Source organism: Mustela lutreola, chromosome 9, assembly GCF_030435805.1.
Source record: "Mustela lutreola isolate mMusLut2 chromosome 9, mMusLut2.pri, whole genome shotgun sequence".
Lineage (NCBI taxonomy): Eukaryota > Metazoa > Chordata > Mammalia > Carnivora > Mustelidae > Mustela > Mustela lutreola.
The window spans coordinates 62,763,545-62,790,353 of record NC_081298.1 but is presented as its reverse complement, the minus strand read 5'-3'; the positions used below and the strand labels follow the sequence as shown (position 1 = coordinate 62,790,353).

Here is a 26,809-nt window from a genome sequence, read left to right as displayed (position 1 = left end):
ACCCGCCCCTTTTAAGGCTTCCTGTGTGACTTGCATTTTGCTCACTGGTTCTAATTTCTTCATTTCTCACTTCTTGACTTCCAGAAATGAAGAGGGTTCTCAGGGAGGAGCTCTGAAACACAACGTTCCACAGCCTGGCAACAAAGCAAATTCATCGAAGTGATGACAGGACCCGGGGAGAATGATGCTTTATTTGGGCTGGTTATTTCTTTGGCTTGTCACAGGAGAGAGAATTAAAGAAATGACTACTTCAGGTAGGGTTTTCACTTTTCATGTTAACACTGTGAGTCTTGTGGTCAAGGTTTGAAGTGTCAGGTAATCTGATATATCAACAGCTTGACCTGTTAACACAGAGAATTTCCTTCCTACTGTTGAGATGGGTGCAGGAAGAGAGAAATGACAGGGGCGAGGGGGACAGCTTTCAGCAGATGCCACGCATCAGTGAGGAGCCCAGTTGTGGTAGTGCAGTGTTCGGAGGGAGCAGCTGAAGAGGAATGAGGGACAGTTTGGTCATCTTTAAAAGGCAATTGCTGTGCTACTGGCCAGCTCAAGTTCACCGGGAGGGAGTCAGAGGATGACGTTCTAAATGGAAGCAGGGAAGAAGACAAACAAAGGAGCCTAATTCTTCATGAAATCTTGGACTCTTTCTAAATGTCAGTGAGAGTTTGATTGTTTTCCCCTCCAGTTTTGTTGAGATATAAGGGACAGACAGCATGGCACAAAGTTAAGATACACAGCAAAATGATTTGACTTACATGTAGAGTGAGAGGATTACCACGTTAAGTTTAGTTAATATCCTTTATGTCTTATAGCTACCAAAAAAAGATAGAGAAAAAAAAAAGAAGCTTTCTTGTTTTTTAAACATGATGAGAACCCTTAGAACCCACTTTCTTAACAACCCTCAGATCTATAAGACAGGAGTGTTAACTAGAGTCCTTGTGTTCTCCAGTACGTTCCCAGTACTGCTGTATCTTATAACTGGAAGTTTGTGCCTTTTTGATCACCTCATCCAATTTCCCCACTCCCCAGCCAGCCTCAGGTAACCACAAATCTGATCTCTTTTTTTTTAAATTTGTTTTACTTTTTCATGGTTAGACATTGAAAATAATATTAGATAACATTGAAAATAATATTAGATAATTTTATTTGTTCAGTTTGTTCGGTTTCTTTTGTTATTTTTTTAAATGTTACTAAATTTCACTTTATTATATTTGTATATATTTACTTATTTTTATTATGTTTATAAGTTTGGTTTTTGTTCTGTTTTGGTTTTGTTTTGAGACTCCACGTGTAAATGATATCATATGGTATCTGTCTCTCTGACTTATTTCACTTAGTATAATGCCCTCAAGGTCCATCCATGTCATTGCAAATGACAGGATTTCCTCTTTTTTTATGGCTGAATAATATGTGTGTGTGTGTGTGTGTGTGTCCAGCTTCTTTATTCATTCATCTGTTGAACAGTCTATTTCCATATCGTGATTATTAATCAATTTATAAACCCAACAGTGCCCAAGGGTTCCCTTTTCCTCACCCCTTTGCCAGCATTTCTTACTTCTTTCTTTTTTTCAGTAAGCCATCCTGCCAGGTGCGAGGTGATATTTCACTGTGGTTTTGATTTGCAGTTCCCTAATGATCAGTGATGTTGAGCACATTTTTATGTACCTGCTGGTCAATTATATATGTTCTTATGAAAAATGCTTATTCAGGGTCATTGCCCATTTTCAAGTGGTTTATTCTGGGGGTTTTGTTTGTTCATTCTTGTTTGTTGGTTTTGCTTTTGAGTTGTATGTGTTCTTGGTGTATTTTGGATGTTAATCAGATATATTTTATTAGATAGAGCTTTGAAGATTTTTTTCCTATTCTGTAGGTCATCTTTACATTTCGTTGATCATTTCTTTTGCTGTGCAGAAGCTTTTTAGTTTGATGTAGTTCTACTTACTAATTTTTTTTAAAGATTTTATTTATTTATTTATTTATTTATTTATTTATTTATTTCAGAGAGATAGAGAGATTGTGAACAGTGGGGAGGACAGAAGGACAAACAGACTCCCTGCTGAGTGGGGAGCCTGATGTGGGGCTCCATTCCAGACCCCTGACCTGAAGGTCAGGTCTTAATGCTTAATGGACTGGGCCACCCAGTCGCCTGATACTTTATTTTTTTATCTGGTTGCTTGTGCTATAGATGTCATGTCCAAAAACTCATTGCCAAGGGCCAGTTTCATCTCCTAATGCATCTCTCTGTTGCTTGGTTCCTTGTGGCTTTCAGATTGCTTCACCAAGAACCTGCTTTGGGAATATTCCTCAACGAGGGAGCAATTTATCTTATTTTGTAACTTAACAGAGTCACAGACATGCCACTCATCCCACAGAAGTGAACTCTCACCAACCCAAGGTTCTGAAAACTTGCCCTGGAGTGGTTACAAGGACCTATCTGATGTCCAGTGGTATCTACAACCTCAAAATGGAGATTCACCATGGGAAATAATGAACAACTCTGCTCACGTCATTGAAAAGGGCATCCTACACTTTTTGACCATGGAAATACATAATCCTGGATCATATATCTGTAGGCCCAGGATTAGGTATGTCCCAAATACATTCTTATATGAAAACACTCCCCAGTCCTACATTATCTGGATATAACATTTATGTTCATAGACCTTATTACCTCTCCTAGGAGCCCTTGTTGTGTCAAGATCATCTTAGAAGTTAAGCCCAAGACAAAACTACCCTGTATACCACAAAACTCTGTATCACATGAGCAATACCTTCTTCTTGGTAGCACTGCCCGAATTCATTGTCCCAGCCTCAACTGCCAAAGTGACGCACAAAGTCCAGAGGTGACCTGGTACCAGGTAAGAATGACTTCTCCAAAACTCATGTGAGAGTATGTTTTTTATGGTAACATCTCTATAGATGCTTTATAGAAATGTAGGTTTGTGAATCTGAGGTCTAGAGCTTCGCAAACACTTGTGCCTACAGAGAAGACCTGACCTTCTTCAAGAAAGTTGTCTTTCTCCTAGGGAGCCATTGAGTGTGATAGTGCAAGTAGGAGAGCTGCCTTTTGCTCAGAGCCAGCAAAATTTCTAAAATTTGAGCACATTATTCATGAGGGAAGACATAAACTTGCAAACATCCACTAAGGCAGAAGACCAGTTGAATTCATTTCTAGTGTTTTTGGAAAACAATGGGCACTTTTAGGGGGAAGGCAGACACCAATAAGTGAGGTCCAGAGGGTTTCTGAACAAAATAGGAGATGAGTGCTTTCCAAAGAGAGCATATCTAAGACGACAGTTATGGCAAATATAGGTGGCCCAGGTGACAGGTGTCTTGCACAGGTGAGGGGGGCAGGGAGGACAGAAAGGCATTATAAAGAGGAAAGGGGGTGAGGGCAAGGAAGAGGCAATGTTCCTAATGATTTTGAGTTATGAACCACATGTGAGTCAGCTTTATAACAAAGACCACTTCATGTTGCCATGGCGTCTTACAGTTTTTACACGTGCTAACAGATAGATAAATGCAGCATAAGCATGTCCTTCAACCTAACCCCATGGTAGTTGACCCCTGGGCAGTGGAAAAAAGGATAGAATTTACATTGCCTCCTACCTTTGGAATCATTGTTGGAATTTCAATACTCTGCTGTGAAAAGTCACCTAAAGTATTAAATATGACTTCAAATCTTGTTTGTTAAATATAAAAATATCATTTTAAATTGCCACTGAAAGGGTCACACAAGGGACCCATGTTTATCTGGTGGCTCTATGCACCCCAAGACTCAGCAATCAGAGAGTCGTGTGTGTACAAGCAATGTGGTGTGAGAAGCTACTTCCTCACTCGATTCCACTGACACAATGGGTAGATAGGCATTATGATGTTCACTATAGAAATAAGCATACAGGGCACCTGGGTGGCTCAGTTGGTTAAACATCTGTCTTCAGCTCAGGTCATGATCCCAGGGTCCTGGGATCGAGCCCCACATCAGGTTCCCTGCTCAGTGGGGAGCCTGATTCTCCCTCTCCCTCTGCTTCTTCCCCTGCCTTGTGTTCTCTCTCTCTCTCTCTGTCAAATAAATCAATGAAATTTTTTTTAAAAAAAGAAATAAGTACACAGAGAGAACAAGTGATGTGATGTGTTGTAGGTCTCACATTTGTATTTTAAAGGGCTCACTAAAATTCCAACTTAAGTAACGCATTAATTTCATAACCTTTAAAATGAGGTTAGCCAGAAGAGGACATGATTATGTTCATTATTTTCAGTTCTCTCTTTTTTTTTAACCAAAGATTTCACTTATTTATTTGACAGAGAGACAGAAAGAAAGAGAGAGTGTGTATAGGCGGGGAGGAGTGGCAGGTAGAGGGAGAGGGAGAAGCAGGCTCTCCACTCAGCAGGGAACCAACTTAGAGCTCCATCCCAAGACCCTGAGATCATGACCTGAGCCAAAGGCAGCCGCTTAACCAACTGAGCCAGCCGGGTGCCCCTATTTTCAGTTCTCTTAAGAACAAAACTCCCCTGAGTTCAAAAGTATTTGTGGTCTGGGATGACAGATATTTGCTACGTCAATGTAGGCTATTCCTAGGCCAGTAAAGCAGACTTGCCCCCAGTCATTTCAGATCTAAATGCATTTATATTTTCAAGGATTGTACCCCTAAAATGAAGGCTGTTTTCACTCAGGGAAACAGAAGCCACACAATAGTTGTCAGCTTTTTGCATATATTGCTCTTATAAAAGAAACCCTAACAGGGTATGACATTCACAGAAGGAAGCTTTATTTCACATACTTGAGGTCTTGTCGGGATGTGTTTAGCAGTAAATAGGCATCTGTCTTAAGAGTGGGCAGATAATGGCTCTTAATCATTGTACGTTCTGATGCAGATTTGGATAAGTCATCATTCAAGTTAGGTTTCCCAGTTGCATGTATGTGTGTGTGTGCCTACGTGCACCTGCGTGCACACGTACACACACACATGTGCACAGACACGCATACGTACGTGTGTGCAGTAGCCTGATATGTCCCAGACCTCGCAGAAAGAGTGTATCACTAGAGGTGGTGACATTGGGCAGCAAATAATACACAATGCACCTTTCCTTCATGCTGAACCCCCAGTCCTCCGGTGGTGGGTAGGTCACACCTAAGCCATCTCAGGAGAGATTGCGGATGCTAACACTGACTCAGCAGATGTAAACATGGTGCTATTGAATTCAGATGAAACTCCTGACCGGGGATGCCTCTGCCAGATGTATAGGATATCCCACTGAAATAAATCAACAGGCTTGAGGCTCTGGGGGCTTTCAGATTTTTAATAGACACGTCAAAAAATTTAGGCTTGGCAATTAAAAAAAAACATGTATTTTTAAAGATTGTATTTATTTAACAGAGAGACAGCGAGAGAGGGAACACAAGCAGGGGGTGTGGAGAAGGAGAAGCAGGCTTCCCGCTGAGTGGGGAGCCCAATGCTGGGCTCTATCCCAGGACCCTGGAATCATGACCTGAGCTGAAGGTAGACGCTTAACAACTGAGCCACCCAGTTGGGATTGGGGATTCTTAACTGAAATATTAAATGACCACAAAGTCAGAGTTAAAGTGAATTATCTGTTCTTTACTTCAAGAACATTTTCACCGTATTTGCTACTTTCTAAAAATATAATAAAAAATAGTCTACACAGATTTCATCTTAAATAAATGAAAATTGCATTTAATGAGAGGGCATTTTACGTTCTTTAAGCAAAGCTATGACATGGGCAAAATCATAAAGGGCAGCCAGAGAAGTTCTTCCGCAATGGCACTGACACACAAATGTCAGCGACCCTGCTGTCTTTTTGTAATTCAGATGTGTGCCCCAAGCAACCTTTCCATTGGTGGTTTAGGACACTCTCGCTCATATGCCACACTCACTGGCCACAATGCTGACGTGGCTGCTGCTTCACCTCTGAGCCCTGTGTTCGATGGAATGTACGCACTCAGACTCGCTGCTTTTCCTTCTCATTTCTTTTTGGCCTACTTTTCTCAGAGCCACGAGTACTCCTGGCATTTTGTGAGCCTTAGTGACCCAGGGAACCAATGGGTTGGCGAGACTGGTTATGGTTAGACCAAAGATCAATGTGATTCCGAGTAGGGAAGAAGTAGAGATCATTTTGATTTGATTTCTGAAAAGTATTTTCAAGGTCAGTATAGTAGCCCATTCAGTTGTTCTCACCGAGCAATTTCAGAGTGCTCAAAATCCTGCACAACTTCCTAACATCTGTTCAGTGCTATAAGCCACATGTTGCCTAGCCAATAGTGAAAACAGAGAAACAATTTTCTTCCTTGCCTTGAGCAGCATATCGATGCCATCTACAATTGCATGAGCTTTGGGACAGCTCCATAATGTGGTCAATTCATTTTTAGTTGGCAGGTAGGGGACTTTTGTTTTGTTTTGTTTTTTATTTTTCACAAGAACTGTGATCGAGCCAATTCATTTTTATGCTAACATAGTAGAATTTGTAACCCACATTCACGATTTTACATTTATTCTAATTAAATTGATTTGTTGGTTTTAGCTCACCATTCTGCATATCCATTGGAATTTTTTAAAATTAATTTATTTATTTTCAGCATAACAGTATACATTATTTTTTCACCACACCCAGTGTTCCATGCAATCCGTGCCCCCTATAATACCCACCACCTGGTACCCCAATCTCCCACCCCCCCGCCACTTCAAACCCCTCAGATTGTTTTTCAGAGTCCATAGTCTCTCATGATTCACCTCCCCTTCCAATTTACCCCAACTCCCTTCTCCTCTCTAACACCCCTTGTCCTCCATGCTATTTGTTATGCTCCACAAATAAGTGAAACCATATGATAATTGACTCTCTCTGCTCGATTTATTTCACTCAGCATAATCTCTTTGAGTCCCATCCATGTTGCTACAAAAGTTGGGTATTCATCCTTTCTGATGGAGGCATAATACTCCATAGTGTATATGGACCACATCTTCCTTATCCATTCGTCCGTTGAAGGGCATCTTGGTTCTTTCCATAGTTTGGCGACCGTGGCCATTGCTGCTGGATAAGAGGGTTCTCCTTTCTTACCCATTGGAATTTATTTTGAAACCCACCATGGATAAGAGGGTTCCACTTTCTTATCCATTGGAATTTATTTTGAAACCCACCATGGATAAGAGGGTTCCACTTTCTTATCCATTGGAATTTATTTTGAAACCCACCATACTAAGCCATCATTCTCATTCTTGTGTGACTTGAGGATGAGAGGCAGGCATGATAGGTCTTAGCAAAAATACTGAACAGCACTGAACAACCAGTCAGATCAGTTATTGACTCTAGCTGATCCCATGGTCCCTTAATCTACAACTTGGGAAGTATTACTGTTCAGGTAACTTAAAAAGGGCACCCAGATGTTGACTCATTCAGCCTATGTGTATCTATTTTATTTAACAAAGACCTCATCAACGTATTTTCCAAATGACTCACTACAGTGAAGATGGAACATCTCCTCTATTCCTATATTCTTCTGAGCCTCTGGTGTATTCATTTTATCATATAGAAAAAAATGACAAGACTAGCATAAATGTTGGTAATGGACAAGCTGGCTGATAGTCACCAACTTTTCCTTTTTGAGAACTCATAAGCTATCTTTCCAATAATCCATTCAAGACTTTGGCTAGAGATGAACATCTAGCTCATTGGTCTATACTTTTCATAATGTACCCTTTTCCACTTAAAAGATAAATATGAGTACAAAATTTACATACAATTAGAATGTGGTCAGTGGATGATTAGGTCAGGAGACTAAAGCTGCAGGAGAAGGCAGATGGGTTACAGAAAACAAAAGCACAAGGGACACATGAATGGTGAGTGGCTCAACATAGTGGGAGCAGAGAGGTGTACTTAGGGTTAGGGCTGAAAAAAAAGGCTGTAGGTTGATTATGTGGTATGGTTATTGGGGGTCCCTCTTGGTGTGATTGAAGTTTAAGAGCATGAATCCTGATCCAGGGAACTAGCTTTGGGGACAGAAAAGAGTTGGCGGATGTTAGTGATATCTTCAAGGAATAAAATACAAAATGAAATACTTTGGGGGACATAAAAGAGATGACTCATGTTTTGGGTCTTTCTGGCCCAAATATTCACAACATTAACAAGTTGAGACAGTAGAAATGAATTCAATGAAGGATGCAAAGAGCTCACATAGATCTGGACGTACTGAGTCATTAAAACAGACATGGGAATGTCAAGTCCATAAGGGAGGGTAGGGCTAAAGATGCCCAGGCCTGGAGTCATCCCAGAACATATAGCAAAATCCCTAGGAGGAGCTCCATTGTGTTGTCCAATGGTGAGGAGAACCACTCCCATAGAATAACACTGTGTGTATTGTCCTCCCTGGGGTGGCTGCACTGCCTAGTAGTATTGGAGCTTGATGACAGTAGAGGGTAACATTTCAATAACTGCTCCACCTAGAATACATTTTCTGTGTTCTTCTTGCTTCACACATTCATTTAAAGTCCGGTTTTAGTGTCTTCCTCTTTTCTGCATGCCTCCGTTCTAAGACTTACTGACATTCTTCATACAGGTTCATATTGAGATGTTCCTCCTTCCATATTTTGTTCAAGACTGTTTCACAGCTGAGCAAAACAGCCCCATTACCATCTCTCTTTCCTACTAGAATCATTTGCGATCCTCTTACCAGAATGGGTTCCCCATCATTCTTGACACAAATGCCTCTCCCTTAACTGTTTTCTTTGATGTTTCCTTTTAGTTCCATCTCATCAAGTCTTAAGAATACATATGAAGTCATACCTCTTTAATTTTTATTTTTTAAGATTTTATTCATTTATTTAAGAGAGATAGAGGCCACAAGCAGGGGTGGGGGAAAAGCAGACTCCCTGCTGAGCAGGGGGGCTGACTCAGTCCCAGGACCTTGAGATCACAAGCTGAGCCAAAGGCCGATGCTAAAGCAACTGAGCCGCCTAGGTCCCCCCCATACTTACCTTTTTATGGAAAAGAAAAAAATCAGATGTTTTGACCCATTCCCCACTGTGGTTAGCTGAGGTCTCAATCATGACTCTGCATCCGCTCCCCCATTATTTTCTTGGGTGATTTATGACACACCTCTTCTCCAATTGTCACTCATTCTATGTGATTGTTGTGTTTTCTAGAGTTTTATCTCTGAATATCACTCCAGGCTCTGACCCTTCTTTTGAAGGGGTCCCTGACCCTTGAGATCAGCTGATCTGTATTTAACATTGTCTGCTCCCCTTGTTTGTTTTCTTTTACTTCCTGCCTGCAGCTGCCCCTCTCTGACCCATTCTGACGCTCAGGCTCTTTGCCAACTTACTGGAAGTCCCTTCTTGGGCCACAGAAACCACACCGGAGACTTGGAGTAGGGGAATCCCTGCTCCTATGAGTTAGCATGAGAAGTGGAAGGGATTTTCCTCAATGAGAACATGAAACTCAAGAGTCAGAAAAATTCACATTGACCCCTGGTCCTCTCAGTTGCTAGCTCTGGGATACAGAGCAATATATGAACTCCAAAACTTCAGTTTCCTTCTAGATATGTGCAGTCCAAGTCAGAGAATACTTTGAGTGAATCACATTAGAAAGAATTTTATAATCTTTGTAGGTAAGAGATACTTATTATTTTGTTATTTGTGTTTATTATCTCTGCTTTGGACTGCTGTGATGAGAGATAAAGTCTGGGGGCTATTTGTTGGAGACTGGAAGCCCATGTGCTACATGGAAGTTAGGGGCTACAGAATTATTGGTATAGTGCAATTCAACCTTGCAACAGATATTCATCGAGCCCTTACTATGTTTTAGCTCCTAGAGATAAAAAAGTGATTACATGACTCTTAAGCTTCAAGACCTTTCAATTATACATACTTTAGTCACTCAGCATTTACAAAGAGCTTACTCATGCTGGCCTGCTTCCCGTATACTAGAGACATAAAGACCAAATCCGTCTACATACAATCAGCCTCTTCACCGTGGCTTTATTGCCTATAGCCATACTCCATTTCAGATGTTTCCAGAATGGCACTTACCTTCAATGGAGTGATTCCTGCATATTCCTCAAGGCTCTGATTAGCCTGGAGGGAGCATCCCTGCTTCTTGTTAACTGAGCCAGGGCTGCCCAAGTGCTTCATACTCTGGCTTACTCTTTGGGGTCTGCCGAGCGCTCTCCCCATCTCAGAAAGCAGTCACAACTCCACATCCTCTGATGAGAGGGATCTATGTTCATTCCTGCCAATGTGTCCAGGAGCAGCTCTGTGTCTTGGCACAAAGGCTCTCTCTACACTGATGTAGAAAGAGGTAACTGTCCACAGAAATTACGACCAGAGGGCTATGAGCAATCGTGGAGGTCTGGGAGCATGTAGGGACTGGTTCTGCTGGGAGCATGCCTAGTCACTCCCTCCACGAGAGTTACCTCTTGAGTTAGAGTTAAAGACTGAGCTGCAGCTTACCCAGTAGTGAGGAAAGTGGTTGGAGAGATGTATGGACACATAAATGGAGAAAGAACATGGTTATTGGGGCATCTGGGTGGCTCAGTGGGTTAAAGTTTCTGCCTTCAGCTCAGGTCACGATCTCAGGGTCCTGAGATCAAGCACCACATCAGGTTCTCTGCTCAGTGGGGAGCCTGCTTCCTCCTCTCTCTCTGCCTGCCTCTCTGCCTACTTGTGATCTCTGTCAAATAAATAAATAAAATCTTTTAAAAAGTACATGGTTATTTAGGAAATGGCTAGTAGGTGGAAAGGCAGTAGCAAGAAATGAGAGCAGGAAGGCATGGTAAGTTCAGATGCGGGAGAACTTCAGACCTTAGAAGAGCATCCCTGATGGATATGCTAAATAAGGGAAAGAAATGTTCATAATTGTTTGGGTCCTTCATGAGTTCTTTGTTTCTCACTCATCAATTATTCTTTGTCATATCTGTATACACCTGTTTAGTTATTTACTTAATACTTTTAATTTAAATTTCACCTTTTATGAGTTAAATCTATTTAGAGAAGAAACTTTATATTAGCCCCATACACACACAAAAAAACTATTGTCAGTTTCCATAAATATAAATACACACAGTTTAAAAAAAAATCATCGAGGTATCAACTCCTTAAAGCACTATGAGTTTTCTAGAATATTCTCAGAGGCCTGAAGTCATGCTTTGGGAAATACTAGGCTAAGTAAGTTTGTGTATCAGTCGGCTTTGATGCCTCCATCTCAATGGATAAGGTAATCGTATTTAAAAATGCCTCTTGGGGCACCTGGGTGGCTCAGCCTTTAAGCGGCTGCCTTCGGCTCAGGTCATGATCTCAGGGTTCTGGGATCGAGGCCCGCATCAGGCTCCCTGCTCAGCAGGAAGCCTGCTTCTTTCTCTCCTGCTCCCCCTACTTGTTCCCTCTCTCTCTGTGTCTCTCTCTGTCAAATAAATAAATAAAATCTTTTAAAAAATAAAATAAAAATGCCTCTCATGAGCCAATGAGAATCTTACAAATATAGCTTCTGAACAGAAGCTCTTCATAGCTTAGGTGATGCTCTCATTTGTGAATTTTTTCTATTGTTGTGACTAATATTAATAACAATTATTTGGCTAAAGAAGGTTATTTATTTTTCTCGTCCCTTGGATTAGAATGGAAAGCTACTCCCTGAAGAAAGGAGCAACTCAATCCTTGTGGATGAAGTTTACGAAGAACAGGAAGGCACATATGTATGTGATTACACGGAGTCGGTTAACACAAGTTCACGAACAGTCAGAGCTGTTGTTCAAGTGACAACCATCGGTAAGAGAGATTTTCATATCAAGATCTGGGATTTGAAACCCCATTACCCAATTAAAGTAAATTCCTTTGGCTTAGTCATGGTTTCCTTTTTTGAAAAAAAAAATTATAATCCTATACTGGTAGTCATAGGAAGCCTTAAATGCACGAAAACATTAATTTTCTCATTAACCTAGATTCCATCCCCCAGGAAAGGCTTAGTTCTGGATCACATTCAAATTGTCACAAGTTGGGTCACCAAGGGAGTGAGTCCAGAGAGAAGAGGGCCTCGAATGGAGGCCGGGAGGATTGCAATACTTGGAGGGGTTGGGAAGAAGGGTAGGATTCCTAGAGGAGCTAGAGCAGGGGTGTGAGCACTGAGGGAAACTGCTTCAGGGCGAGTGACTAAAGTATCTCCGGGCAGAGGGAGTGAAGCTGTGTCTCGGTGCTGATGTTCAAGAACTCATTGTAGGGTCTGGGAAGAGGGCAGTCATTATTTACATAAGTGACTGGGGACTGGTGGAAGGATGGGGAGAAGAGTTGTAAAGGAAGTGAAATTGATGACCTGGGAGAGAGATCATTTCAAGACTTTTTGTAGGGAAGAGGCCTAGAGAGTCAACAGCACAGCAGAGAGCAAGGAAGAAAACTGATATGCATGAGAACCACACAGAAAGTGGAGCCCCCAAACACACTGCGAAGTGAGCAGAGAGGCAGAAGGTCAATGCGAGAGTAGGGAAGCAGGGAAGCAAAAGACGAGAGGGTTCCAAGAGATGGTGCCCAGCAGTGCCCAAGGGTACTGGGAAATAAAACTGAAGAAAAACTCCGTTGTGACCAATGGAATTAGGTGCCAGGAGGTCACTGGGGTCTTGAGCCAAAGCAGTATCTGTAGAGTGATGGGGGCAGGCATTGAACTCCACCGGAAGTGAAAGAATGATGAGCATAGAGAAGGAGAATGAATGCAGCAGGGATGAGGTAAAGGGATTTTTCTCTGTTTTAAGATAGAGAGACTGGGGCGCCTGGGTGGCTCAGTGGGTGAAAGCCTCTGCCTTCAGCTCAGGTCATGATCTCAGGGTCCTGGGATCGAGCCCCATGTCAGGCTCTCTGCTCAGCAGGGTGCCTGCTTCCCTTCCTCTCTCTGCCTGCCTCTCTGCCTACTTGTGATCTCTCTCTGTCAAATAAATAAACAAAATCTTAAAAAAAAAAAATTTAAGATAGACTGAGCATGGATAAATGCCAATGGGAAGAAGTGGTGGGAGAGGAGGAGGAGGAGAGAGAGAGAGAGAGAGAGAGAGAGAGAATAGGGCAAATATACGAGGGAGAGCTGGAATCTTTGAGGGGAAAAGTCCCTGAGAAGTAAGAGGACAATGTTTGAGCAGAGGTGATGAGTTTTCCTTTATCAGGAGATAGGACGTAGTCAAGAGGATGTTTGACCATGGCGCTCTATTTGACAGTTTGGGGCAGGAAGTTGAGGGATAAATGAGTAATGCGGGGCCAGACTCACCTTTATTTTGAAGTAAATCACGAACTGGGTGATGGAGGGGGTGGAGTCCAGGCTGGCTGACGTGGGCATTTTCTCAGGTGTGTCCTTCTTCTGAATTACTCAGCCAGATGGTGCTAAAAAGCAATCTTGTAGGAGAAGACAGGAATGGGGGCTCAGGTCTGCAATGGTTGAGCAGGACTGGTGTGGAAGAAAATGCACCTTTTGCGAACACCTGTGGACTGATGTCATGGTCGTTTTTGGAGACTCCTTTTTTTTTTTTTAAAGATTTTATTAATTTACTTGACAGACAGAGATCACAAGTAGGCAGAGAGGCAGGCAGAGAGAGGGAGGGAGCAGGCTCCCCTAGGAGTAGAGAACCAGATTCAGGGCTCGATCCCAGGACTCTGGGATCATGACCTGAGCCGAAGGCAGAGGCTTTAACCCACTGAGCCACCCAGGCGCCCCTGAGGACTGTTTTTCACGTGGAAACCTAAGTCCCTAGCCTTATAGAATATGACTCGAAATTGAAGAGGGAGCCCCAAAGCATTGAGATCAAAGTACCCCTTTGTATGCATATCTTCAGCGAGCAGGCTTTCAGATTTCCCAGTGCACATAATAATTTCTATTTTCCTCTTTTAGTGAAAGACACTAGTCACAAACCAGATATTCTGGATCCCATCAAGGACACGCTGGAAGTAGAACTTGGTAAGGTGGGTTGTGTTATCGCCATTGAATGACACTGTGCTTCTAGGAGCAGGTCTAAGTGTGGTATAAGAAAAAGAGTCTCGGGATTTTTTTTTTTCAAGATTTTATTTATTTATTTGACAGAGAGAGTTCACAGTAGACAGATAGGCAGGCAGAGAGAGAGAGAGAGGGAAGCAGGCTCCCTGTTGAGTTGAGATCCCGATGCGGGACTCGATCCCAGGAACCTGAGATCATGACCTGAGCTGAAGGCAGTGGCTTAACCCACTGAGCCACCCAGGCGCCCTTGGGATTTTTTAAAAAGATTTTATTTGTCAGAGAAAAAGGGAGAAAGACAACACAAGCTGGGGGAGTGTCAGGCAGAGAAGGAGAGGGAAAAGCAGGCTCCCCACTGAGGAAGAAGCCCATGGCGGGACTCGATCCCAGAACCCTGGGATCATGAGCTGAGCTAAAGGCAGACGTTTTACCGAATGAGTCACCCAAGCATCCTGAGGCTTGATATTTGAAATAGAACAGAATTGAGTATGAATCTTGGCTCAGCATATGGCTACTTTTGTGACCTTACGGAGTTACTTATTCTTTCTAAGCTTCAGATTTTAAATCTGTAAAAAGAAGAAAACTGACCTCATCTGGATGAATCAAGAAATATAGGCTAATGTATCTTAAGTGGCTGGTGCAGTGGACATGATCAATAGGTTTTAGATTCTTCCTTACTCATCCCAGAAGCAGGTGTTACATATATTATTAGGTCCATTGGTGAGTCTGTAAGTTTAACCAATTTACCAACTTGAATAGCATGAATCTTTACAAACAGGGTGTTTGATGTGGCCTTTAAGATAATTATAGAGGAACGCTACATCCCCTCATATTCCCAAGTAGCGTCTTCTTTTGGGTAGAGGGCTAAGTGACTTTCCTATTGGTCTCTTTGTATTTTATCAACTTCAATAACATCTACATTTTCGCACACAGTAAAATAAGAACTGCTCAATTTAAAACCAAGTACTGGCTATTCCAATAAAATAAGCGCTCTTTTAAATGCTAAAATATTTATAATTATAAATGGCAAAATAGGTACTATGGTAAAAGACCGCTAGATGGCAGTATCAGTGTGTCCTGATTATGGAAATGGAATTTGCAAAACCAGCAGCATCACAAGAATGCAAGGAAGGAGGAAAGAAAAAAAAAATTAATAATTCAAAAATAGCCAAGCTACATATGGTTCCAGTGAATTTTGAAGAATTACAGGGCATGGGAGGGGGACATTATTAAGATGCAAAGATGATTTTTTTTTTTAAGGTGAAAATTTGGGTTTGAGGCAGAATGTATCTGGATAGCCCTTACGGAAAAAATGGCTAGAAAGAGGATAATGTAATAATACGCATCCCTACCTTAGTGCATTGTTCAGGAAATTGATGGATATCTAAGTAATTTCTTCTTTAAACACATTAGTATAACCTCACAATTTTATTTTATTTTATTTTTAATTTATTTGATAGAGATCACAAGTAGGCAGAGAGGCAGGCAGAGAGAGGGGTAAGCAGGCTCCCTGCTCAGCAGAGAGCCCGATGCCAGGCTCTATCCCAGGACCCTGAGATCATGACCTGAGCAGAAGGCAGAGGCTTTAACCCACTGAGCCACCCAGGTGCCCCTCACAATTTTAATTTAATATGCAAATACTGGTCTGCAGTAAAATGTTCTTTGTTGACACACCTCGTACTGAACAGCAGCAGCGTTAGAAGAACAGGCTGGTCCCTGAGGGGACTCCTCATTTTCCCCGTGTCTATCCTCCAACCACATCAGAATTCTTAGTGCTATGACCATATAGCTGCAAGTTTGAGATACAAGTATTGCCCATTCTTGTTTGTTTCCAGATGAGAAACAGCTAGGTTTGGTTGCCCCTGGCACGCCTGATTTTTACCTACAAACATGACTGCAGTCATGAATGATCTTGAGGTGGAGTGTTCCTTCTGAGGACAAAGCGTTCTCACGGACTTCCTATTTTTTGCGTCACCTTCATTTTCAGGAAAGCCTTTAACTCTTAACTGCACGGCACGATTTGGCTACCAAAAGGACTTTATGCCTGTAATAAAATGGTACATTAAAGATTCTGACCGGGAGTGGGAAGTCCCAACATCTGAGGAGATCAGGTAAGAAGGAAATTAGCAGACTATTATTATTTCTAATCCATACTAAATGCTTTCACCTTTGGAAACCTTAAAAATGCTGGAGGGATGGGGCGCTGGGGGATGGACGCTGGGGAGGGTATGTGCTATGGTGAGTGCTGTGAATTGTGTAAGACTGATGATTCACAGACCGTACCCCTGAAACAAATATAACATTAACTGTTAATAAAAATAAATGTAGACCCAGAGGTGAGCCGGCAGGCCGAGTTGACAGTGTGGCCACTAGCGCCCACTAGTGGTGAATAGAAAAGCATGGAAATGCAAGTTCAGGTTCATTTTATTATTTTTAAAAATTTTTAAGAAGACTTTTATTTATTTATTTATTTGACACACACACACACACAGAGAGTGATCACAAGCAGGCAGAGAAGCAGGTAGAGAGAGAGGGGGAAGCAGGCTCCCTGCTGAGCAGAGAGCCTGATGTAGGACCCAGGACCCTGAGATCATGACCTGAGCTGAAGGCAGAGGCTTAACCCCCTGAACCACCCAGGTACCCCCAGGTTCATTTTAAACAGCAGTTTATGATAAGCCATAAAATATCTAAGCTTTGTGAATATTTGTAAACCTCAGTTTGTAGCAACAGTTTGATGCAGCTTTACACATCAGGCTGACAAGCAGACAGGCATACCCACCCAGGCTGCCTGAATAGAAGTAACACGTCCAGCCAATGGGAAAGAATGCTGCCCTCCCCTTACCCCATTTCCCCAGAGCCTTCCATTTAGAGTAGTGGTGGGTTCAGGCATCCAAATCTTCAGTTATTAACAGTCTGTGATGTATCTGGAGGAAAACGCACAATAATGGGTCTGACCAAAAAGATGTGAAGCGAGGAACAGTTGAAGCAATCCAAATGGAAAAGAGGATTAAGAGATGGGATATCTGTCTTGTAGTCCTTACGTTTAATGGAAACTAGACTTAGTTTGTTGCTCTCTGGAGCACAGAACCCCGATTAGTGGACAGAATTTACTGGGAAGACAGTTTGGCTTAATAGAAAGAAGAACTCTAGCTATTCAGAGCTATCCAGCACCTCATGAAGCTGAACTCTGGTCCCTGGAAGGATTCAGTGTTTGGATCTAATCAGTCAGGACTGTCACTAAAAAAGAGTCTCTTGTTTTTCCAAAATCTGTTCCCAAGTAATAGTCTACTCATTAAGCACTTCCTTCTGATTCTTAAAACATTTCAATGAACAAATGTAATATTTTGAAAAGTACATGTTACTACAAAAAGTAAAGAACAAATTTTTATAACAATAACAGAATTTAGCAAGAACTTCTAAGACAAGAGAAGTTACAAAAGCGCTCAGGTTCGAATATCTATTTCTCACCTATTGGCAATGTGACCTTTGACCCCTGCAAGACTCCATTCCACCACCTGTAATCTATGGACACTTATGTCCACTTTCCAAGATCCTGGTAGGGAGCTGATATAGTAGAGGTGACATGCTCTCCTGACCAGTAGGAAGCATTCAGTGAATATGAGTTGGTATTGCAGGGTCCAAGCAACACAGCCTAAAAACCCCATCCATATAAACAGTATCCCTTCATGTAAAGACAGACTATAGATTGGCAACTTTAGAGAACTCAGACTGTGAATAAATACTGAGACTTACAACTTCCTGGATGGGGCAGAATGGCATTAGGCCCAGGACTCAGGCTGCCACTTGCAAGCAGAGTGACCTTAAACTGTCATCTACCTACTGTTAGTGTTGGTGACCAAGTCAGGTGCCCAAGTTGGGGGTGTTCATACTCTTACCTCATGGGGGCTCCTGTGAGGTGAGGCATGAACACATTTAGTGTTCAAAAGAGTGAGCACAGATACATGATAAACCCCTAGTGGAAGTGAATGAATAGTCATTTTTATTCTTAAAGTATTTTTACTGTCTGTTTTCTTTCTCTAAAAATTTTTATTTATTTATTTATTTAATATTTTATTTACTTGTTTGTTTGTTGTTTATTTATTTATTTGACAGAAAGGCAGAGAGAGATCACAAGTAGGCAGAAAGGCAGGGGGAAGCCGGATCCCTGCTGAGCAGAGAGCCCAACGCAGGGCTCCATCCCAGGACCCTGAGATCATGACCTGAGCCTAAGGCAGAGGCTTAACCCACTGAGCCGCCAAGCACCCCTTTACTGTCTGTTTTCAAGGGAAATGCTTAGAGTAATAAAGGTCAGATGAGGCCTGCCAAAAATTAAATCCTGGTATAAATGCATAAAATGATGCCTAGCAAATTCAATAATCACAAAATGATACCCCGTGATCAGATGGTCAGTCTTATGTTCTTTGGGCATCTCCCTTTACTCTTTGATCCCCTAGCTCTTCTGAAAGCCAAACTGTTTGGCAGCTAATATAAATGCCAAATATTGCAAAAGGTGGTCAGTTTGTGCTACTGAATGAGTAGGGTATTCATCCTTCTTTCCTAGTGTAAAATCTACCAAAAAGGATAAAGTCATTGCCCGCGTTATCCACTTCAAAGAAGTTACCCAGAGGGAGCTTCGCAGGAAGCTTATTTGCTTTGCCCAGAACTCCATCGGGAACACTACCCAGTCCCTCCAACTGAAAGAAAAGCAAGCAGGTAAGCCTGGAAGGTTGCCACACCATGCACACAACTGCTTTTATCTGAGAGGAGAGGAATTTTCCTAAAGAATTGTAATGATGATGACAGCAATTATACTTGCCAGTCGCCACTCTGCACTTCACTTGTATGAAGTGATACTTTGTACCATTTGATACTTTGACCAAGGACACATCACTAGTAAGTTTCAAATCAGTGATCTGGAACTGGTCGTCTTAACCAATACCCTATGTATGGGAGCTCTGTTAAAAAAAAAAAAAAACCTGTCATTCATTCATTCACTTACTCATTTATTCAGTCTACAAATACCTAATAGGTACCATGCAAGGACCTAGCCCCCTGTTAGGGTTTTCTTTTCCTACCTTCTCAATTCAGAGAACATGATGATCGGGTATTGGAGTCACCCTGCTTATTGCTCCGGGTGGCACGTGTAACATCACAGATCACTCCAGCCTTTTAAAGGTGGAGTGGAAATTCCTGGTAGAAAATAGTTTTGAAATTTCTTTAAGAAGACACTCAATGATAAGCTTGATATCATTCATTCAATTAATAAATTAATTAATACATGAATAAATGTAAGTTTTGAATGCTACTGAGGCTTACAGGAGATGTAATTTGTGCTTGGCCATAGTGGATGCTCTGTAATGGGGTTCAAGCTAGGAGAGGGGTGTGGAAGGTCTGATGTGTTAGGTATGGTGGAGGGTACGAAATGTAGCCAAGCCATGCATAGCTCCTCGCCTCAGGAAGTTTAGACTTTACTGGTGATGACAGTGCATGAAAATAATTTATAATATGCAATGACAGGATGTAAATGGGTTGTGGGGAAGTTTATAGGAGAAAAGTAACTAAAAGTGGCCATGATCAGTTTCCCTGGCCACCCCAATCAGGAATGGCCCATTCCTGTGAATTGTCTCCGATTCATTGCAAGACGGTGCCCTTGAGATGTAATTGTACATGTTTCCAGCTTCAAGAGGATGCTTCCAAGAGAAGTGATTTTGATAAAATAATAGCATCAGAAAAGGTGCTGGGTGGGCATAGCATTGGTTAGAATGTGGTCTTGTCCCAGGAAAGCTGTCTCTGCATTTGCTCATGGCTGCCATGTTTCCCCCAGTGGTGTTCCTATACATCCTGCTTGGCACCGTCATGGCCCTGGCAGGCATGCTGACGGCAGCTGCTCTGCTCTACATGTACTGGATTGAAATAGTCCTGCTGTACCGAACCTACCAGAACAAGGATGAGACCCTCGGGGGTAAGGTGACCCCCAACTTGCTTCTAAATTTTCCTCTCTGAACTTAGAGGGAGAAACTCAAGAAATGGATGTTCCCTGGTAGAGAAGGTCCTGTCACTCAGCCTTTGAGACCTTCTTCCACGTCTGGTGGCTTCAGACCTGGGAGAGCTGGGAGCAGGTGGAGGCACAACTTCTTCTCAGTCCATTTACCAGGAATCTTGCTGACCAGCGATGCTATTGTAGATAGAGCATGTTGGGCTCGAAAATAATCTCTCTGCTCACCAACCTAATGCAATATGACATATGACCCAACATATGCCTTAGTTTCCTCTCCTGTACAATGGGATTGTAGTCACCATTTTGTAGTGAATGCTCTGAGCACTCACTGAGTTAAGACATAATAATCATTTAGAAGAGCATCTAACACATAGTAAACATTCACTAGAAGCTAACTGTTATTGTCTCTTGAGTACTGAGCACATGCCAGTCAGGTGTATTGGTGGCTTGAGCTGTCACAGTGATTCTGCAAGCCTGGCACAGGGACATGAAGTCATGGGCCCAAAACTGAACTGCAGGCATGGTGCTAGAATTGGAGATTTGGACCCAGGCGATTTGGTTGAGAGCCCCCATTAACTATTACCTTGATTAGCCTCATCTATAAAATGAGGGGCTTTGAAGATGGTGGCAATGTTCAAGAAGTATGAAAGTCTATAAAATCCAAGTACTATTACAATGAATGCACACTTCCCCAGGAGAAGGGATCATAGTACTTATTAGAATAGAAGAGCTTGCTTCAGTGTTTTTCTAGCCCCAGAGGTCCCTAAGATCAGAAGATTTGCAGTTTTAGTGAATGATTCTCTTGCTTGGAAAGAGCAGGATGCCTTCTGCTGGATTCCCAGGCTAATTACTTCCCATGTCAGCGTTTGCCCCACACTGAGATGCAGTGAGGAGCTGTCAGATCTATAGGAAAAGGACAAGTGATGGGATGCATCAATTGTTCCTTTCTTTGGACTAATTATTCATTCAAGAAATCCTTAAGCCAAGAGTGTTTTTTGAGAATTATTTCTTTATGAGATTGACGCGCTACCTACTGCACTAACGAGGCGCCTGAAAATTATTTCTTTAAATTGGTTCTTTAGCTTTTACGAGTTGAGCAAGTTATTTAACCAATGTCTTAGTCATTGACTAATCCCTGTGTGTGAAAGGCTGCAATAAGAACACCCTGGTGGACGGTTTTCAAGGTTGCATGATATCAGGTATATAAAGTGCTTGGTGTCCAGCTCACAGTAGGCTCGAAGGATAAATATCCTTTTCCCCTGCTTTCCAGATGGGAAATCATATTTACACTTACACTTTTTTTTTTTTTTTTTTTACTAAAATGATATTTATCTTAAGATTCTAGAGCTTGTACAAAAGAGCCAATCAATCACTAACCTTTTAAATTTGTCCTTTCTCGTTTCACTTTGCACAGACAGTAACCTATTGAGGAGGCAGAACCCGGTTTTAAGGCACGGTTATTCATTGCCCTTCTGTGGCCAATCTAGTTTTACAGCAAAATGGCTGTTTCCTTAGAAGTTAATGCTGGATACCCCAAATTTTAGAGACATATAGATGGGCGAAGTTGCAAAGGACCTATGCAAGGTCCAATACTCCCATTCGTTAACTTCATTTCCAAAGAAATTTAATGTTTTCAGATTACAGAAAAATCCAAGCCTGCTGGAGTTTCACAGGGATATGGAAGGAACAGAGGTGAATAGGGCGTGTCACACATTTAAATGACACAGCCCTTCCCTGCTGGCCATGCCCCATCCATATCTCCCCCCCCCCCCAACTGCCTGGCAGTGAGGAACTTTGCAGATGAGCCTCCTGGGCCTCCATTCTTCAGCATTCTTCAGCATCCCCCTTTCTTGTGTCCTGGACCTCGCCCTGCCTTCTTTCTCTACTGCTGGCATTTCCATCCACTAGGGGTTCTCCTTATGTCCTGTTCAGCAATAGCATCAGCCCCCAGTAGCATCAGCCCCCCACCCCCTCACCCCGGGCTATCATTTGCTACTATAACATTTCTATTTGCCAGTCATTGTGCAAAGGACTAGAATATGACACAATTATGTCCAGATGCCGATGCCCAAGAGTGAGCTTTAGAGATTTTCTCCCTCTCTTGGTTGGTTAGTTACATAGCACATCCCAGTACTCAACGTGCATTTGTCATAATCTGCCCAACAGAGGCACATGAGACTTTACAGATACCCTGAAACGAGTTTTGTAAATATGATTTCCCATCTGGAAAGCAGGGGAAAAGGATATTTATCCTTCGAGCCTACTGTGAGCTGGACACCAAGCACTTTATATATCATGCAACCTTGAAAACCGTCCACCAGGGCGAGTTTATTGCAGCCTTTCACACACAGGGATTCTAAAATAGGTGCTTGTGCTGTTGGCTCTGTCCTCTGCAAAGTGCTGGGTCTTGGCAGTGCTTTGCTCGCTGGATGTTACCACGCTTTGACAGAACAGTCTTTGATGTGTAACTCCTGAGACAGCAACAGTGCAGTGCAAAGAAAACTCAGAGGAACCTCCGAGTATGTGTGATTTAATCAATAAGCCACAGTTGTTTGATCTGACCTCAGTGAAAAGGCGGGAGTGCGTCATAAATTAGAATTCAAATCCGGTCGGATAATTGACACCACTCAGCAGTGTGATTCTGAAACGGACACAGCTGATGCTTTTTATTGTGACATCAATTCAGTAAGGAACGCGAAACTTAACTTTTGCCCATATAAAGTAGGATACAAAGCCCGTGTAGAGATACCACGATAGTGAGGCATAGGTAAATGGTTGACTTTTTTTTTTTAATTGTTTTTCTTCCTCAGATAAAAAGGTATTTGATGCTTTTGTATCTTATGCAAAATGGAGCTCTTTTGGGAGTGAGGTCACTTCCTCTCTGAGCGAGGAATACCTGGCTCTGAATCTGTTCCCTGAAGTGCTGGAAAACAAATATGGATACAATTTGTGTTTGCTCGAAAGAGATGTGGCCCCAGGAGGAGGTAGGTTCTGTGTGCCAAGAGAAGATCTAGAACAAAATGGACAGTTGAAAACAAGTGCTCTGTGGGCTTTCCTGTCATTCCTTCTGTTGGGATATACCTCTTCTGGAAAGTTCCATGAGCTTAGAATAGGTTGGGCCACAGCGCAGGAGAACATGTATTGCAGAGACGTGTTCTGTTGCCCCACCCCCAAAATAAATAAATAAATCCATCTTTGGAAAAAATGACTGGGCCCTAGGGAGGCCTTCCTGAACAGATAGAGTTCCTGCCTCCTCTGTAGGATGTCATCTCTGTTATCCTAAATAAGTGGTCCCCCTGCTTTGTAAGACTACTGGCCACAACCCTCAGCACTGGGTAAGACACTGGCCACTCATTAGATGTGCAGATCTCACTCCGTACCTCCCTTCCTCTTCCCGAGGCATCCCACCAGGGAGCCTGGGTCATCCCATGCCCCCCTGTTATCCCAGCCTGCCTTGTGCCAACAAGCTCTGCTCCTAGAGGAATTGAGTGTTTGAGGACATCGAACACAAAGAGAGGCATGTAAATCTGAGTCACCTGAGACCAGAATGTATCTTCAACTGTCAGCAGAGCTAATACTGAAAAGGGGGCATAGAAAACCATGCTTGCTTTTCTCCTTCCCCAAGAGGGCCTTTGGAAGGAACCCTCTGGGTAGATCTGGGAGATTCAGAGATTCGGGGTTATGGAGACTCCAGGTTTAGCGATAACAGTTTCTTGAACTCTATTTCTAGTGTATGCGGAAGACATTGTGAACGTGATTAAGAAAAGTAGAAGAGGAATATTTATCTTGAGCCCCAGCTATGTCAGTGGACCCAGTGTCTTTGAACTACAAGCCGCAGTGAATCTGGCCTTGGATGATCAAACACTGAAACTAATTTTAATTAAGTTCTGTTCTTTCCAAGAGCCAGAGTCTCTACCTCATCTTGTGAAAAGAGCTCTCCGCGTTTTGCCCACAGTCACTTGGAGAAACTTAAAATCAGTCCCTCCCAATTCCAGGTTCTGGACTCAGATACGCTACCATATGCCAGTGAAAAACTCGGAAGGATTCAGGTGGAACCATCTTAGAAGTATCCCTGAATTTTTTCACTGGAAATGACTCAGTGAAACAGAAACCACTGGGAGGAGCTCCCAGCCTAGGAAATGGTGAAGCAGACCTTGAGCCATCTCCTCCTGGTCTCTGGTGAGTAGAGATGTGGATGGACAGAACACTCATGGACAGAACACACAGCACGGATCAGCTCATAGAAGATGGGAAGTGTTTTGTGACTCTGAGCAAGCCTGGCAGGCCTGGGAATAACCCTGAAGCTCTGGATAGTGCCTCCGATAGCCTCTGGACAGAGGGCGAGTACATTCTCCAGATGCTTGCACACATTCAGCACACAATGCCCCTCAGACTTTCCAAGCGGTCTGAGCTGAATTGGCAGATATAGTCACTTTTGCTTTGTGTTTATCGGCTACCAGGCCTGCTATTTGTTATATGTATATATATATATATATATATGTACATTTATATCTATTTGGAATCAAATAAATATTATTTTATTCGAAGTGACTGATTTAAACTTTGCCTAAAGCTTTTCTGTTAAAAAAAAAAAAAGTTCTTACTCCACATTCACCTACTGACTCTGGAGCAAAGAAAGTAAGTGGGAAAGGCAGAAACCGGGGGGGGGGGGGCAGGTGCAGATGGGGCCACCATCAGTTACTACTCTGTCCTTGAGGGAAGCGCACCCTCTGAGCAGAGGAAATAGAGGAAGGAGCGCTTCCTATGATGGGCAAGGGGGGTAGTCTTATGCTGGACACAAGGCCAGGCGAGCAGCTGCTCCTTGTCCCGCTGGCCATTGGGCAGGGCATGAAGAACACCACCTTACTCCGGTCCACTGGAAATGGAGACCAAGCAGGTCATCATGACTGGGCCAATGAGGAGACAAGGAACAGCTTAGCACTTACAAGGTAGAAAGGCAATGACAAGAGTTAGCAGCCAAGGTACAAGTCTGGGAAGTGTATACTTTGTTTAAAAGACAACAAGGATGGAGCTTGGATAGAGCTTTGGTCTGAGCCGCTTGCCATTGAGGCTACATTCCTTGCATGTGCTTCCTGACCTACTGATCTCAGCTGAGTCCTGAGTAACAGGGCAATATGCCAGTAGTTTTCCTGACCACCAAGGCGGATCTCATTCTCGTAAATTCATTTTCCTTAGGAGAGTTCAAACTATAGTCACAACAGTGTTTTGCTCCCAGAGGACTATAAAATCTTCACCCTCTGCCATCCCTGTCTGAATGGAATGATTCGTCTAAGCAATGAAGACAAGCAACTTCTGGGCTCATTCAAATGTAATATGTCACATTCCCTGGTCCAAACGCCAGCCAAGTTCAGAATGGTGAAAAGGCATCATTGTCTGGCTACTGCTTGGAGCCTGTATGAAATGCTCTTGAGTGGTTTTTCCACAGAGGCTCCCACATCAGAAAAACCACTGCGGCTTTGGCATCAAGCGACATCCTTGTTGGGAATTTCAGTGATGAAGTTAAAGATGAGTTAAAAGGTATAAATTATTCCTGGAGGAAGTTTCTTGTGGGAAGGCTCATTGTAGGGTCTCAGTGGGGAAAGTATCCACACTGTCATTGTGCCCTTGTGCTATGGTGATGGCCAGCATCCCTGCTTTCCCTGCCAGCTGCTCACTGAGCTCTAAGACTCAGAAACCTCTTTGGGCCAGTTGACCCAGGTTTATTTTATTTGAAAATAAATTTTGCTAAAACTTATCAATCCAGTGGCACACAGTTTTTTCTTAGCATAACAGAAGCTCACACTGAGCCTCAGGTATGTACATACTCAGAAAAGACCAAGGGAGGGACTACCTAAGCCAACATTTTACAGAATATACTCTTTCTAGGTTGGTGGAGACACTGAAAATGACAAATCAACCTTAGGGACAAAGGTTGATTTACACTTCTTACATGCAAATCAACCAAAATAAAGTAGGCAACTGAGACAAATATACTATGTATAGGAGATGAATGGTAATTAAACAGTTGAACTCAGTGGAATACAATGAGAAAAGAGCATAACTTCCCCACTTCATTTTCTAGATAAGGTGACCATATGTTCAGTTCCTAGTTTATACCTGTTGTCCCTCTATAATAATCTCACTCTGAAAAGGTGCCCTAGTTTAGATGATGGTCATTTTGCCTCTAATATACGCTGAAGAGTACTCCTTACTAACCCTGGATGTTACCTCGGGCAAATCTCACAGCCATCCTGGCATCTTCTGGGGTTTAATACCTACATTTTCTATCTCTGTTATTTCCAGATTGCAGTTCTAGGTAAGATGGAGTAAGTACACACCACCCTATCTCTCCCATTCATAGCAGCTATAAAATATGGATCACATGCTTAGAAAGTCAGTTTCAGGATTTTTGAGAGGTAAATCAAGGCAGAATGATTGGAGAGGACTAGAATTCAACGTTTCATGATTTTATTTTCCTCTGATATCCCTTGGCTTGGACTCAGCGCAGTCTGAAACCCAAAAGTGGATGTTGGGAACGACAGAGGGTTCCAGAAGTAGCCCCCTCATTTCACTGTGAAGATTGGGAAAGGAGTTTCCTAACATTCTTGTATTTTTTTCCTTTCTATGTTCTTTTACTTCCTGGCCCCTATGCAATTCTACAAAAGCAGAGGTAAGAGGACCTTCATTTCTGTGGAAGGGGAATTGTCCCCTTTGTTGCAAGAAGCTGTGGTCCCCAGAGAGTGTGGCAAACATCTTTTGATTTTTCTTTTTGGTCTCTCTGTCCTCTTACCATTTAGGTGTGGAGATAGAAGCAGTTGAAGAAGTGCACTATAGGGTATATAAACA

The 26,809-nt window shown here is 42.6% G+C and overlaps 1 protein-coding gene across 3 annotated transcripts; it reads left to right on the top strand.

The window, feature by feature from the left end:
• Positions 1-77: 77 nt before the first annotated feature.
• IL18RAP (interleukin 18 receptor accessory protein) lies at positions 78-25,722 on the top strand. Of its 3 annotated transcripts, none has more exons than XM_059134402.1 (10): positions 78-254; positions 2,270-2,585; positions 2,681-2,858; positions 11,621-11,771; positions 13,867-13,932; positions 15,953-16,076; positions 18,527-18,678; positions 19,790-19,927; positions 22,774-22,947; positions 23,959-25,722. In XM_059134402.1, the coding sequence occupies exons 1-10, from the start codon at positions 182-184 to the stop codon at positions 23,991-23,993; spliced, it is 1,407 nt and encodes a 468-aa protein (XP_058990385.1). In that variant the 5' UTR covers positions 78-181; the 3' UTR covers positions 23,994-25,722. The 3 variants fall into 3 exon arrangements, with proteins under 3 accessions (XP_058990385.1, XP_058990383.1, XP_058990384.1); XM_059134400.1 differs by having other exon boundaries at positions 23,694-25,722; XM_059134401.1 differs by lacking the exon at positions 19,790-19,927 and having other exon boundaries at positions 23,694-25,722.
• The last annotated feature ends 1,087 nt before the right edge of the window (positions 25,723-26,809 follow it).

Coding starts and splice junctions, on each gene's coding strand:
- IL18RAP (XM_059134400.1), top strand. CDS start 182: ATGATGCTTTATTTGGGCTGGTTATTTCTTTGGCTTGTCACAGGAGAG. Junction 18,679..19,789: donor ACTGAAAGAAAAGCAAGCAG/GTAAGCCTGGAA, acceptor TGTTTCCCCCAG/TGGTGTTCCTATACATCCTG. Junction 19,928..22,773: donor CAAGGATGAGACCCTCGGGG/GTAAGGTGACCC, acceptor TTTCTTCCTCAG/ATAAAAAGGTATTTGATGCT.